This window comes from Lissotriton vulgaris, chromosome 7, assembly GCF_964263255.1.
Source record: "Lissotriton vulgaris chromosome 7, aLisVul1.2, whole genome shotgun sequence".
Taxonomy (NCBI): domain Eukaryota; kingdom Metazoa; phylum Chordata; class Amphibia; order Caudata; family Salamandridae; genus Lissotriton; species Lissotriton vulgaris.
In genome coordinates this window covers 1,017,039,206-1,017,055,572 of record NC_141695.1, presented here as the reverse complement: position 1 = coordinate 1,017,055,572, position 16,367 = coordinate 1,017,039,206, and the positions used below count along the sequence as shown (strand labels likewise).

Genomic DNA, 16,367 nt, shown 5'->3' with positions numbered 1-16,367 from the left:
TAGACCCACAGTTACCTTGTGTTGTTTAAAATTGTACTCAGGGGTATGTAATTGTGCTTGGTCTTTAAACTCCCCAGGGACCCTCACTCTATCTGTTTTCTTGTTGTTACTATTTCTGTCACCTTTTTTAAAAACAGGAATTATTGTGGATGTTGCCCATGACTCAGGGCAGCCGTACTGCGCTGCCGCATTGAATACTTGTTCTAATATCGGGGCCCAAAAGGAAGGATCTGACTTAAAAAGATCTGGGGGGATCAATCCGGCCCATGTTTTTTACCCACCATTAATCCTGTTATACCTTCCAAAATTTCCATCTCAAATTTTATTACTGCCACATCAGTAACGCAGAGCTTCCTATCACTATGCCCCTCCCTGGTATCAAACATAGATTCGAAGTGTGTTTCCCCCTCCTCCTCAGTTATATAGGATTCAAGGCCCTCCCCCCCATTCCTGGGTAAACAGAGGCCTGTTCACAATGCACCAAAACTTTGAACTATTTCTAACGGCCTTCATGGATTTGTCATCGGCTTTCGACTGTGTTAACAGGAGGATGCAACGGCAGTCCATGATGGCCATGGGAGTGGATAATGGTATTGTTAACTTCCTGGAGGACATGCACAAGTCCACTAAAGCCAATGTTAGGTTCTCTCAGGGTTTGCGGGTCACGAGGGATTTTAACATCAAAAAGGGAGTTTGGCAAGGCTGTATATTGGCCCCCTTTTTATTCAACTTTTATATCAATGACCTGGATAATGTTTTAAGGGCTACCTGTGCATATTATCCGAGTGTAGGATGGATGGGATTCCTGTCCTGCTATATGCGGACAACGCCGTTCTTATATCCAGGACTGAAAAAGGGCTACAAACACTTTTATCTGCTTTTGCAAGTTTTATGCTAGACAGGGATTTTCTGATTAACAATTCTAAATCGTATGTTATGCAGGTGGGGCAGAGGGGTAAGAAGAATTATCAATTTCGAGTGGGAGATTCAAAGATTCCATGTACCACGTGTTCTCTTTTCTAGGGGTCATTTTTGATGATAGGATGAATTGGGGCCCGCTATTGCAGAAAACAAAAGGGAACATGGTGAGGGCTAATTCGGCAATCTTCAATTTCGCGTCTAAAATTGGGAAGAAGCCTAGTAGGGCCATGCTGCAAGTGTATAAGGCAAAAAGTTTGTCTATAGCCTTGTATGGCAGCGAATTATGGGGTTATAATGCTGGACAGACTCTACAAACATCGGAAAACGACTTTTTAAAGCATTTGTTATGTATCCCTCAGGGTACTTCTAACATGGTGGCTCATGAGGAATTAGGGGTCCCTTACTTAAATGATGTTTTATCTCTGCAACCCATAACCTGCTGGTTAAAAAGTTGTCTGAATACAGATATCCCTCTTACCCATTTGCCCCTAAGAGATTGTATGGCCCTTGATAACTCAGCACGTATCCCGTGGCTGAGCTATGTGAAGAGAAGTCTAGAAAGGTTGGGCCAGGGGGGATCTATATAGTAATCCTGACTGCATTGTAAAGAAGGATGTGGAAGCAATTAAGGTAACCTTTTTGTTAGAGAAGAATATGGAAAGGGAAGCCAAGGAGGTTGAGAAATCTAGTGTGCGTACACATATTATGCTTAAAACAACCCCTAGGACTGAGCCATACCTTATGGGGTTTCTGCCCACGCATGACACATTTCTGCTAACCAGGTTTTGGTTGAACCTCTTTCACCTCCTTCTTGCCAGACCCAAATGTTTTACTAGAGGCATGGTGGCAGCTCCCTGCGGCTGCGACGATCAGTCTCCGCTGGACATGCTACATTTTATGTTTTTATGTAATTTATATGCTTTCCCTCGAAAACGATTCCTGGTCCCAATTTTAAAAAGAATGAATTTTAACCAGGTTCGGCCCGCTATGATGTATTTGCAAGTTATTGAAAGATGACTGTTTACCTTTTATACTGGGTTTTTTAAAAGCTTGTGTTAATTACAGGAACTATATGGACCGATAATGTGTGTTTTTCGTAGGTCTTTTTAAAATTATTTTATGTATACTCTCTACTGTAATCATGGCGCTCTTCTTTTGATCAAGCATGGATTGTTTTAAACTGTATTATTATTGTGTAAATTTTTTGGTTTCTATTATAAAACCGAATAAAGTTTATGAATTGAATCGATATAAAATTGGAAAAATCTATATTATTTGGAGAAAGTTTGAAATCCTGAAAAAAAACTTAAAAGATGCCCTGCTTTATAGGTAAGATCATCAAATCAGTGTCTAATTCCCAGAATATTAAAAGAAGCAATATATTTGTAAGAGACATAGATTAGTTGTGGATTCCTCGCCTTAGAATTACCCTTAGGAGTCAGACTGGATCCAGATAATTTTTCCCTCAGCAGTACCCCTGCACGTCGATAGGTGGCGTCGGTCGACTCTGCATTCGTTGTTGGCGTCGTGGTAGCCTGAATGACGTCGCAGTATCTACTTAGACGGCACCCTCGCGCGCGGACGTCAGTTCTTTACATGACATTCCATGTTAGAAGCACAGAGCCATGCATAACACTGACCACTGGTGCACAAAAACTAGGGCCCTGAAAGGAAGTCCCTTACCCTAGAAGTCAGTTCGCAGAATGGGGAGGATGGGTGGGCCGGTGAGGAATCCATAACTAATCTATATCTCTACACATATATTGTTACCGAAGGTAAGTAACTTCTTCATCCAAAAGAGACAATTAGTTATGGATTCCTCACCTTAGAATAGATACCCCAGCAATACCAACCCCGGTGGTGGGTCTGCGAACCAAGTTCACACCAGAAAGTCCTGGAGAACTGAACAGCCGAAGAAGCCGTCTCTCCGGACTTGGCTGTCCAGGCAGCAGTGTTTGGTAAAAGTGTGCAGTGAACCCCATGTAGCTCCCTGACAGATGTCAAGAAGGGGGATTCCACATAACAACGCAGTAGTGGCTGCTGTCGCCCTGGTGGAATGGGCACTCAACCCCACTGGAGGTTCCTTTTTTGCTAAGGGATATCAGAATTTGATGCAAAGAACGACCCTTCGGGAGATGGTTCATTTTTGCATGACCCAACCTTTCTTGGCGCCCACATAACCAACAAAGAGCTGGTCATACACCCAGAATTGTTTTGTGCGATCCAGATAGAATAGAAGTGCACGTTTTGGATCCAGCCGTGGAGCCTCTCTTTCTCTTTAGAAGGATGCGGAGGCAGAAAGAAGGTGGGAAAAGTGATGGTCTGTCCTATATAGAAAGAGGTAACCACTTTGGGAAGGAAAGGTGGCCTAGTGTGGAGGACAACTTTGTCTGAATGAACAGCCAGGAAAGGAGGCTTAGATGAAAGGGCTTGGAGTTCACTCACCCTGCGAACAGAGGTGACGGCAACCAGAAAGGCAATTTTAAGGGTCAGGAGTATGAGAGAAATGTTATGGAGCAGCTCGAAAGGAGCACACATAAGATAAGTAAGAACCAGGTTCAAGTCCCACTGGGGCAACACAAAAGGAGTTGGAGGAAACAAGTGAGTAATGCCCTTAAGGAAGCGATTTACAATTGGGGACATGGAAAAGAGAAGGCTGGTCAGGCAGCCGAAGGAAGGCTGAAATGGCCGAAAGATAGCTTTTGAGGGTGTCCAGAGCAGAGCCCTGCTGGGCCAAAGAAAGAATGAAGAGGAGAACCTCTGAAAGGGGGGCAGAAAGGGGATCATCAGCCTTTGCTGAGCACCATGCCACAAACTAGTTCCATCTACAGGCGTAAACCGTTTTGGTGGAGGGACGCCTGGCTGCCAAGATAACATTACAGACTTGAGGAGGAAGGTTGAAAGCTGTCAACTGTCGCCGCTCAATCCCCACGCAAGGAGGTGGAGGCTGGACAGGTTCGGGTGGAGGACCGTCCCCTGCTGCTCCGACAGAATATCCATCCGAAGAGGCAGTCAGATCAGAGGATCGATGGCCATGTGTAATAGCTTGGGATACCAGACTCTTCATGCCCAATCTGGGGACACAAGAATGACTTCGGCCCGGTCGCAAATTATCTTCTTCAGCACTCTGGGCAGAAGTGGTATAGGCGGAAAGGCAAACAGAAGACCCCAACTCCACTTGCGACGAAAAGCGCCGCCTAGCGAGTGACGCCTTGGAAATTCCAACATGCAGAACTGCTGACATTGCACGTTCTCTTCGGTGGCGAATAGATCTAACCAAGGCTCTCCCCACTGCTGAAAGAGACCTTGCACCACCTCCGAGTGGAGACACCATTCGTGATCCATCATGCACCTGCGGCTGAGCTTGTCCACCCTGCCGTTCAGAGAACCTGCTGGGTGTTGAACCACCAGAGATATGCCCTGATGTTCCAGTCATGTCCAAAGGCGGAGAGCCTCTTGGTAGAGGGTCCATGACCCCACCCCGCCCTGTTTGTTGCAGTACCACATGGCGGTGGTGTGGTCCGTGAACACCTGCACTACTCTTCCCCTGACAGAGGGAGGGAATGTCGTTAGTGCAAGATAAATCGTCCGATGGTCCGGGAAGTTGATATGGAGTCCGGACTCCGCCGGAGACCAGAGGCCTCTGATCTCCGCCTTTCCCTTGTGGACGCCCCACCCAGCAGTGATGCATCTGTCACCACTGTGAAATCTGGCTGGGGAAGGGAGAGGATTCTGCCTTTGACTCAATCCCGATTTGTTAGCCACCACCGCAATTGACCTGCAGTGTCCTCCGAGATCTGGACCTGCGCGCAATCGGAAAGATTCCCCTGATGCTGTGCCCACTGCATATATTTGAACAAGAAGGGTATTTGGTGACTAGCAATTATCATACTTTTAGGTCTTTGTATTAGCATGTCCCACCTTAATACCATCCTTACGTTTTCCTTAATCTCACCCATTTTGTAGTTATTATTCCAGCACTCCCCCAACTCCCTCCCACATTAACTAATAAAACCTGTACTTCTACACACAGAGCTCTCCATCACTAGAGACTAGATCTCTGTATAGAAAAGATGGGAGACGTAGAGATCTCCGGCCACAGGTGTGTGAACTTCATTTTGTAGGCCTGAGGTAGTACTACTGGAGTACTACTTTACATACCTCAAAATACCTTTTGTGTACCACAGTGAAGGGGTTTGTCATATTTTAAACAGCATAAATGTGAGATAGCTCTACAACAAGAAACCAATTTAGTGGTCAATTAAACTACCAGAAATTTGTCATCTCCTTAATTTTCCAATATAACTACTTCTTTGGGAATATACCTCTTTTTTCCGCATGCTATTTCCCCGCAGGGAATTACAACGCAGTTGTTACAACGACCGAGTTGTAACAACGCATACCATTACCCACAAGTCGTATCAACGACTTGCGGAGGGGGGCGCTGGATGTTGGAATAGTAGTATTTACTATTCCAACTCCAGTATGTGCAACAGTAGGGAAGGTGTTGGATTTTAAATCCAACACCTTCTGCTCCCTCCACAAGTCGTTGTTCTGACTTGCGGAGTAATGGTATGCGTTGTTACAACAACGTTTTTGTATTGACTGCGTTGTAATTCCCTGCAAGGAAAAGTATTCTTGGTAAGCAATGTTTACCCTTCTTCAGGACCTAGATAGAGCACAAAGACCATTCCTCATGCTGGTGAATGTCGTTTGCTTTCCGTAGTGTGCACAACTATTTCAAGGCATATGTTATCAGGATCTAATAGGAAGAAACAGAGAGCTTCTGAAGCATCTTCCAGGCAGCTGTGATTGTTTTGTAGTCACTGCTTAGCACGATGATTTTCAATGGAAAGCAACAATGTTTCGGGGAGCTAATTGCATGCATGTTAGGGGGAGAGCAGGTGAGGTGTGGTGGGCGTGCTTGCAAATGCCATTACATTTCTGAGAGAGACAAAAACGTATGGTTTGCAAATGTTTTCAGGAGCTTCTGTCATACTAAAGGCAATGGGGTATTGAATGCAAGGGTACCAATATACTGTCACTAAAAATTTGAGCTGTACAATGTGGGAAAACTCATTAAATAATATGCATATGTCACATCATTGTTTGGTATCCAAATCACAAAGATGTTTTTCAAAAGGAATGAGATGCACTCTCTATTTAAGCATGCATTTGTGGAATGTGCGTAAGGAATGACATGCTGTTTAACATTTGATAAACAATTTTGCAAGACGTGGGAAGTCACTTACCTAAGGCAGTAAGCCCTTCTGATATGGATGTAAATATATATATTAGGACGTGGGGTTCCAAACTAGTAATAAAGCTCATATGGTCCTGGGTGAGACATTCCAAGAGAGGATAGTAAGACTGGCTCAGTTTCCGATATTGCTATTCAAGAAAAGGAGATTAAGGACAGATTAACACAGCTCAGTAGTGCTTCAACTTCTTAACTCTCAAAATAAAGGAGCCAACAATACCAAAATGCAGAAATTGACGTACAAGTGTTGCAGCTAAGAAAATGACCACCTTGAGGCCAGAACTGAAAACTATTTTTAGAGTTAGAAATAAAATATTAGTTAAGGGAGCATAACCAGCCCTCTATGCCCAGTGCTTAATTTGAGCTAGTTGTTGCCACTGGCACTTATTTTTCCCCATTAGACTTTTCCTGAAAGCAAGAGAAGGGAAAAACGTACAAATGGGAAAGAAGGAAGAGAAAGACGAAAAACAATCAAAAAGGGCCAAGCATGAACCTCTAAGAGTGAGTTAAGAGACATGGAGTACTATGAGTGTTGGTGGATTAAAGAGACACAAAGTAGATTCAAGAATATGTAGTCTTGATATTTCGGTACACTAACATTTAATACCACTGCATCAAACTTCGGAGCAGAACTTTAGGTACCGATTGTAGGGAAAACAATGGTTTTTGGTGGCCTCAAAAGGTCCTGGTAGAGTAGGGTATAACTATGTTACTAGAATCAATCCTGGGAGAAAATTTTGTAGGGTAACATACAAATAGAATACTTTATTTACGTTTTATAATATAAATATCTTTTTCAGGTGCTCACACAAGTGACAAAGTGCTTATAGTGACTGAGTGAAAAATTAGGATAAAACTATATACAAAGTGTCACAAACAAGGGTATTCCCCCAAAAAAATACATACAATAGGGTAGGGGAGTTTCCTTGAATGGGTCTTGATTCTAGTAACATAGTTATACCCTACTCTACCAGGACCTTTTGAGGCCACCAAAAACCATTGTTTTCCCTACAATCACTTCAACCCCAGGTTTTACTAATGGGGTACCCTTGTTCTCCATAACTGAACTTTAGGTACCAGCACTCTTTCTATTACAAACTACTTTACTGCCTATGCCCCGTCACATCTCAGCAAATGCACAATCAAACGAACCTTTTTATTTTTATCATCTAATGAGCACTGTAAAAAGCAGTCTCTGAGTGGAGAGGCTGCTGTGTATAAATTTTAAGTCAGACAAGTACATTAAAAGGCAAGATATAAGCCAACTACGATTTTTTTTCTAGAAAAGCTTCATGAAATGGCATTAGTCTATATACGTAGAACTAGACACAGTGGGTTCTATTCACAAACTCCATTTTGTAGTATGTGAAGTAGTACTACCATAGTACTACTGATGTCCTACAAAATTCTATTCACTAACCTATGTGCGGAGACGCCTGCCTTTCCAATCTTTTCTGTGTAGAGAACTCCACCTAAGTAAAGTGGTGGTGGGGGGGGGGGGGTAGCTAGAAAATGGGGAATACTTACACCTAAATGGTGATGCTTAGGGAGGGAAATGGATGGTGCTTAGGGAAGGAAATGGGTGGGGCTTATGGAGGGAAAGGGTGGGGTTTAGGGAAGACATGCACATACATCCACACACAGAAATGTAAGGTCAACGCTATGAACAAAAACCCTTCTAAAGTTACCACAGCCAAAAAGGGGCTCTATAACTGTGGTAAATGCACTTCAGCTTAGCCTTGAAGTAAATCCAGCAATACACAATGAAACCCACAAGTACAACAACACACTGCCATCGAAAACAATGAAGGTATGTATTTACAATAACAACCAGTAAGAAGTTAGGTTAAATATATATATATATATATATATATATATATATATATATATATATATATATATATATATATATATATATATATATATATATATATATATATATATATATATATATATATAACATTCTGACTTCTCATATATATCAAAACAATAGCTTTTCAGGTTTAGTGTGATGCACAAGTTATGCAAAATAGAAGCAGTGAGCTCTGGGTAGTTCTCAAGTTTAGGTGGAAAGCAGCTCCTGTATAAAGCACCCTCAACACCATCGACACTCTAAATTTGCTCACCTAAAATGTCAGCTTTTCTATCAAAGTCTTTAAGCATAGGGATAGCACAGTGCCATCCACACCGAGATAGAAAGGGACAGTCTTTTGCCATTTCTACAGCAACGTTTTTAAGCATAGGACTAGCACAGTGCTATCCATGCCGAGCTGTAAAATGATAAAAGCAGTTTACCGCCTCACGCACAGTATTACATCTTTGAATTGATAAAATACCAACCAATCCAACCTAAAATGAATAAAAGCACCCCTGACATGTCTTTCGCTCTCATTAGAGCTCCTCAGAGAGGTACTGCTTTGTCCAGACACAAGGGAGTTCCCAGTATGTCACAACAATACTCTTTCAGGCTTAGAGTGACACATAACTATGCAAAAAGAAGCAGAGAGCCAGTCCCCGCTGAAGAGCTCTTATGAGAGTACAGCGTAACAACCGAAGTAAAAGGGCCAGTAGCTATGGGAGGTTACAAATGAAGACAAGGCGGTACTAAGGAGGTACTAACAAGCCGATTACGGAATCAGAAGCCAGCATTTACAAAGGACATTGAAACAAGCCAATATAAAATATGTGCGGAGCTTCAAGTCCATACTCTAATACTGCATGCCTTGCAGAGCAGCAAAAGCGTGCTGACTCTAGGCTTGACCTAAAAAGTACAGTGCATGTGAGCAAAAAAGATGTTTAATTAGAACTACATGCAGGGTTTCTTAGTAAAATGCTACTTTTTCGTAGTTGTCCCTTTAAGTTAGGAATTATCTCAGATTTAGATTTGCTTTCTTTTTTTCCTGTCGGCTAAAAAGAGGTTGGTAGTTAAACATTGTACATTTTGAAAAGCCTGTTCAGAATAGCGGATGCCTAAGGAACCCATATATAACAAATCAATTCCTTACATAGTATTGGGGACAATTCAGTTCTACAAATTATTTCTTGTTATTTTATGCTCAGCCATAAAATTTAGTAAACCTCACACGGTCAAAAGCAAATGAACATATTTTCACAACACAGCGAAATTGTCGGTTTAGCACAAAACATGGCTAAAAGTCCTGACAAAGTATTGCTGACAGGTATTGTCTCTGGCTTTAACAATATAGTCATGTATGAAAGTGTAACAATTCCCTTAATTACCAAGGCCCAAAATGTAACAGTGTCATATAAAGCTTACCATACTAACTGAAAGCAAATCTTAAACAATTGTGCTTTGAACTTCACACTTTCAGATCTCCTCAAAACCCGAAAGGCATCGCTGAATGGTTAAATAAGAAGTACGGTAAAATAGTGTCTAATAAATACTTCCTCAAAATATAAAGTCACAAGATGAACAACTTACTAGAATGTCACAATGAGATACTGACAGCAGCATTTTGACGAAGGCCTGTAGTACGTTGTCAAAGTGGTTGTCCCCATAGAGCTTAAAAACACCAAAGCTGACATAATTTCCAGATAATGCTGCTTTGAGGGCGCAGTAGCAGATGGAAATGCCCTTGAGTTTCAGTGGATAAATTTGATCTTTTGGGATTGTGCCAAGGGATAAGATCTGATTACCTGTTTTCAGAAAAGATTAAACAAAATTAAGAAAATAAGCATAACAATCTAACACTGACATACATTTTGAGGTTTAATACCATTTGTTTTGATTTCTACCGAGATGTATTTTTAGAATGAACGAATGAATGATTTTCCTGAAGAAGGATTACAGATACATTCAGAATGTTCCTATGAATTTTGCTCTTGCATTACAATAAATTTCCTCTTGGAATGAATCATCTATTTGATTCGATGTATAACATTTAAATAGCACTTTTAATCTTACAAATAGGAGCCCCCGAACGGACAGGACAATGTGAAAAAAGTACAATCGGTTGGTAATCACATGAGGAAAATGCTATGCACCAGTATTCGCCTCGTGACAAATACACACAAACAAACACTGACGTTAGTTTGGCATACATATTCAAGCCTATACAATATTTGCTCTTAATAACTGAATATCTAATGAAAAAAGTACATAATCCACTTTTCCTGATGGAAATTACTTAACATGATCAGCATAGGGATGTTTCATACACACACCAGATTTAAATTTGATATGGGAGAATGTCATTAAAGTTTAGGGTGTTCCCTACCAATTTACTACAGTGTCCATCTCGATTTCTGCTGGCTCAGGACACACGCTTTTACCTCGGTTTTTCCCTAAATGTCTGCAGAGACAATGGTGTTTTAAGTCACAGAGTTACAAAGCTAGTCATATCAATGGTATCCTTAAAACCAATTAGAGAAAGAGTAGCTTTCAGTTCCGCAAGTCAGCATTTATTCATATGTGCAATCACATCTGGTGCCACTATCTGATTTCAGCAAATATAGGATCAGCCTTGGGGTGAAGATAATTAAAAGGGGCGTACAATTATAGTTTTGGATACAAATCTGCCAATTCACTGTTTATCAATGATTGTGTGAACTATTTCATGCAGGTTTGTCTTAAATTATGTGTGTGCCTGTCAACTTTGGATAATGGTAATCTTAACTTGCTATGTATGCTATATTTAAATCTTCTTATGAAACTAATTATGTACGCTTCTGTCGTTGTCATTGTTTCTAACCTACAGAAAAGAAACACTGTAATAAAACACTGCAATTGACCAGCCGATTAGTGCGGAGTTTTGTCTTAATCAACAAGCAACTGAAAATAAATCTCTTTGGATGCCCATGGGGTGCACCTCTCTAGTGGTATCTATCAGGAAACTCTTAAATTACAAATACCAGTATCTTGTGCAAATGGCTAGATTCAATAATCAAGCAAGAATTATATTACGCGACTTTGTCCTTATCAACCCTAGTTTCACAATATTTGAAATCACAACCTGGGGACAAACAATGTTTCATTTGACACTGTAGAAGTAAATACATATCACAGTTCAATTGGATCTTAATTCATTAGTTATTCTGATAGATGTTCCCCATATTCATCAAGCAGTATATATTACTTTGAATTATCTCTATTTGTATGTATTTCTAGGAGTTTGTTACCCCTTCTGTACCATTGTGAAAAATAAAATCCAAGTCCTAGCTTGTAATTTGGAATACTCTCAACTCCTCATCCACAAATTAAGGCAATATCTAGTCTGTCGCATTTGGGCAATATCTTAGAAGTACAGGTTATTATCAGAGACATCATTTTCTGGATAGAGACTACTGTTTGGATCTTCAATCAGGTTTTACATCAACAGAAGAGCTGAGACAACCGCTCAAGCTGTTTTAAACTTACTAGATTTATGAATGATTTCTAACACAGAAAACTACAGTTATCCTTGATGAGTAACTGGACACATATCTTGCTGGCACACAGGAAATATTGTGTTAAATGGACTCAGCCACTTTTTTGTGGTAAAAACATAGAGACTTGGGGGGCGTGGCTTGAACGCCGCACAAGATGGCGGCTTGATAGCGGAGCTGCGCTGCTCGGTCACCGGAACCGGCGAATTCCTCTAACTCCACCGGGACATTGGAAGCGCAAATACGATATTCTGCGGTCGGAACATGAGGTGAGCGGATTGTGCTAACCTGCTTTCCTCAACTCCGACGCTAATGCGCTCTTCTCCTGGGTGACGCGGTTCGCTTTTCAGCGGCCGCCATTTTCTACACTTCAGCCGCGCTTCTCTCACATCAAAAAGCGCCGCTTTTCTGCTTCAGCGTACGCGCTGCAACTGCTTCATTTACCAGCCTTATGTTTTAAACGAGACTCTCCTCTACGTCATGCCTCTCCTCTTCAGTCACACATTACCTGTTTTCTGACGAAATAGCGTCATTTTCTCTCAGACGACCTCTGCGCTCATTTCTTGCGCATGAAGCTTTTCTCTACACAATATCATGACGCTACTTTGCTTGGCATTCACAATACCTCTCAAGTCGACATAGGAGTTTCACTTTGTTATTCCTTACCATGCAGTGATAATATATTTCCACAATTTTGTCTGGCCTTCCTGTGGAGAGGATATTGGATTTGAGACTAACATTTTGGTAGCATTTCGTCATTCCTAGTGCTACATATTTACGCTTTTTACAGTTTTTTCACCATAGAGCGTAACTCTTGTTTCTTCTTTACAACTCAGCTCATCTGCAATCTGTGATGTTATTACGTCTCCTCCCTTAGAAATATATGGGGAAGCTCCGCACTCTTAAACTTACAGCTTCTAAGGCCAAACCTCAACTTTCGTCGGACTCTGACTCTGCTACGCAAACTATGGATGATCCTGTTCTCCATAAACCAAATGCTACTCAAGGCGCAATTCCCAAAACTGCTACACCCAGTAAGCTTCTACAACCTGGTTCAACGAAAAGGCTGAAAAAAGATCCTCCCTCTCCAGGCTCTTCATCACATTCAGCTTCCATGGATCTTATCTTGGAGGAACTTCGTGCTCTTAAACCCTTCATGGCCGAAACCACAAAAACCTTGCAATTTCTTCATGACAAATGGTCTACTTTGGAATCGCGGGTCCTTTTGGTGGAACAATCCACGGAATCCCTTCAATCTTCCTGCGCAAAAATTTCACTCTTAGAAAAAGATGTCGCGCTCTTGAAGCGTCAGTCGGAGGAGTTGGAAAATCGCAACAGGAGAAATAACCTTCGCCTGTATAATCTTCCGGAACTTACAGAAGGATCCAATCCAACAACTTTTTTCCAAACCTTTTTACCAAAAATTTTGGATCTTCCTCCTTCCTCTTCACTTAACATCCAACGTGCGCACAGACTGGGCCTGAAAGTTTCCACCAAACCCCGCGGAGTCATCATGCTGTTCCTCAAATATACTGACCTCCTTCAAGTACTTTCGGCAGCAAAGGCTAAAAAACAAGTTATGTGGGAAGGCCACAGGTTATACCTTTCTCAAGATGTTGCTAAAGTTACAGCTGATCGTCGAAAGCAGTTCCTTGATTTGAGACCACGCCTGAGAACCCTTGGTGCCAGATTCGGACTGCTACATCCATGTCTCTTCAAGGTGACTTACAAGGACAGGACAACAACATTTGAAGATCCAATCGCCCTTGAAGAGTTCCTTCGTCGTCACGAAACTGAAAACATGGACACTGCAAGACCTGTTTAACCATCTTTGTTTTATCATGTTTTATTATTTGTCTACCTCCCCGTCACCCTGATGTATCTTGTTCTTTGCTTCCCATAATTGATTGAGTGCATTGTGCCCAAGTATGTCTGACCTATTCTGTGCAATGTTCTTGTGTTACCTTTTTTTGTTTGGTTTACCACATGTTCTATAATGTTTTCTCCTGATTTTTATTTTCTTACAGATCCTCTCCCCGTGTTTCTTCATCCCGGTGTACCCATGTTTTTCTTCAATTTGTTCCTTCGCTGGTTCCTCTGGTGTTCGACGGTGTAAGTCTCCGTTGTTGATGTCGTCCTCTTCTGGCGTCGTCATCCCTCCGTTTCTTTATTGACTTGTTTTCTATTTGTTGAGATCTTTTTACTCTCTTCATGCATTCTTCCATTTTTACTACTGTTCTCTTTTCTATTCTTCTTTTCAACCTTCTCTCTTCATTTTTCTTAATATGTTCCCTTCACTCACTTCTGATTTCTTTCTCTTACAATTACTATTTTTTCCTTTTTCAATACAATTCTCTTACTTCTTCAACTTATCTTTTCGTATATCTATATCATTTTACTGAAGTTGCAAATTCCGAGTAGTTACATGGAACGTTAAGGGGTTAAATAACCCCATTAAACGTCAACGTGTTCTAACACACTTGACACGGCTTAAAGCCGATATATCTCTCCTTCAAGAATCCCACCTTTCGGATACGGAGGCTAACAAACTTAAACGTTGTTGGGTAGGCCATGTCTTTCATTCTCCTGCCTTAGGTAAGAAAAATGGTACTGTTATTTTATGTCATAAAAAGTTAACAGTTTCAGTTATATCTCATGAAAATGATGTTAATGGCCGTTGGGTTCTTACTAACCTTCTCATTGATAAAATTCCTATTGTTATATTCAATGTTTATGCTCCTACAGGTGTTGATAAACTATTTTGGCCTGCCATTTCTGACAAATTGGTTACAATTAATGAACAATATGTTATCTTTGGTGGTGACTGCAACCAAGTTATGGACCCCTTTCTAGATAGAAATTCAAAGGTTAAGTTTATTCCCTCTAAGATGCATTCTCAATTTATTACTTCTATTCGAGACTATGCTCTAGTTGACATTTGGAGACTATGTAACCCTGACCTTAGAGAGTATTCGTTTTATTCCCCCACCCATCACTCACAGTCCCGTATTGATTACCTATTCCTCAGCAAGCCCTTAGCACAGCTAGCTACTCACTCAGGCATCGGTTCCATCTTAATTTCAGATCACGCTCCTGTTTATGTAGATATATATCTTATCCCCTTTTCTCCACATTCAGGACGTTGGAGATTTAACAATTCTTTACTACTAGACCCTATTTTTTGCACTAAATTTACAGCTTTCACCTCTGAATTCTTTGCTCTTAACCAACTCCCTGAGACTCCCTTTGTCACGGTCTGGGACTCCTTCAAAGCAGCTGATAGAGGTTTCATCATTAATTTTGTCTCTCAAAAGAAAAAACAGTCACTCACCAAGTCAACTCAACTCTTGGATAAAATTAAGAAACTAGAATATACTTATTATTATTCTTCCTCTGAATCTTCACTTCGTGACCTTATTTCTGCCAAAATTGAATTTAATAAATTTACCACAAATGCGGCTTCAAACTCTCTCCTTAAATGTAACTCCCGCTATTACGGTGGCCAAAATAAAATGGGCAAGCTTCTAGCAAATTACCTCAAGATTCGCAAAGAAAAAACAAAGATTGAATCCTTACAGAATCCAGCTGGCGTTTCTTTCTTTAAAGACAAAGACATATTGGCTCAATTTGTCTCTTTCTACCAAAATTTATACACTCCTGAATCCAGTCCTGACCCCGTTGATCTACTTGCTTATTTTCAAGATATTCCTTCCCCTCACTCTTCTCATGTTGATTTTCAAACATTAGACTTAGATATTACCCTCTCTGAAATTTCACACGCGGTTTCGATCCTTCGTCGTGGCAAGGCTCCTGGACCTGACGGTTTTACCATTGAGTTCTACAATCACTTTTCTTCCCTTCTCCTCCCTAAACTTTTATTATTGTTTCATTCCTTTGTTAATTCTGGTTCCTCTCAGGGGACTTTTCAAGAAGCTTTAATTTGTCTAATACCCAAACCGGATAAAGACCATACCCTATGTAAAAATTATCGCCCAATCTCCCTAGTAAATACAGACTATAAGATTTTTGCCAAAATTATAGCCCTCAGACTTGACCCTCTATTACCAGAACTTATTGGTCCCGAACAATCTGGATTCGTTAAAGGTCGTTTATCGTCTGATAATTCTCGTGTTTTCTTTAATATTTTGAGTAAGGCCACTTCCCTCTCTTCCCCACTAGCTGCCATTTGTCTTGATGCCGAGAAGGCTTTTGATAGAATAGGCTGGGATTTTATGTTTCAAGCTCTTCGTTGGTTCGGTTTCCCTCCTAAATTTATTTCTCTTATTTCTTTACTGTACTCTAGCCCCCACGCTTCCATTTTTGCTAACGGAATCACTTCTGATTATTTTCCTCTTCGCCGTGGCGTACGTCAAGGTTGCCCTCTTTCCCCTCTTTTGTTTATTTTGGCTCTAGAACCCTTTTTAACCAAGATTAGACGCGACGATAATATTTCTGGTTTTCAATATGGCCCTCAAAAGCAAGTTAAACTATCGGTATACGCTGATGATATTTTATTTTATTGCTCAGAACCTCAATCAACGTTACCTTCCTTCCTAAATCAAGTTTCCTCATTCTCTAAGGTCTCTGGCTATCGACTTAACACGGACAAATGTGAAATTCTACCCTTAAATCCTTTATGTCAAAAGCATTTATTTGATACATCTGGTTTTTCCTGGCAACCCTCTAAGATTAAATATCTAGGTGTCTGGTTTGCCCCGCGTCTTTCTGATACCCTCAAGTTCAATTTTGTTTCTCTTTCTACTAAACTCACTACATCCATCACTCGCTGGAATCCTCTTTT

The 16,367-nt window shown here is 40.9% G+C and overlaps 1 protein-coding gene across 1 annotated transcript in view; it reads right to left on the bottom strand.

The window, feature by feature from the left end:
- Window positions 1–16,367, bottom strand: part of RANBP17 (RAN binding protein 17) — a 1,388,837-nt gene that overhangs the window by 263,442 nt on the left and 1,109,028 nt on the right. Inside the window, exons 23-24 of the mRNA XM_086931437.1 lie at window positions 9,624–9,838; window positions 6,174–6,312 (exon numbers count right to left, since the gene is read on the bottom strand). Of these exons, the coding sequence (XP_086787563.1) occupies window positions 6,174–6,312; window positions 9,624–9,838 (354 nt within the window). The remainder of the gene's footprint in view (window positions 1–6,173; window positions 6,313–9,623; window positions 9,839–16,367) is intronic.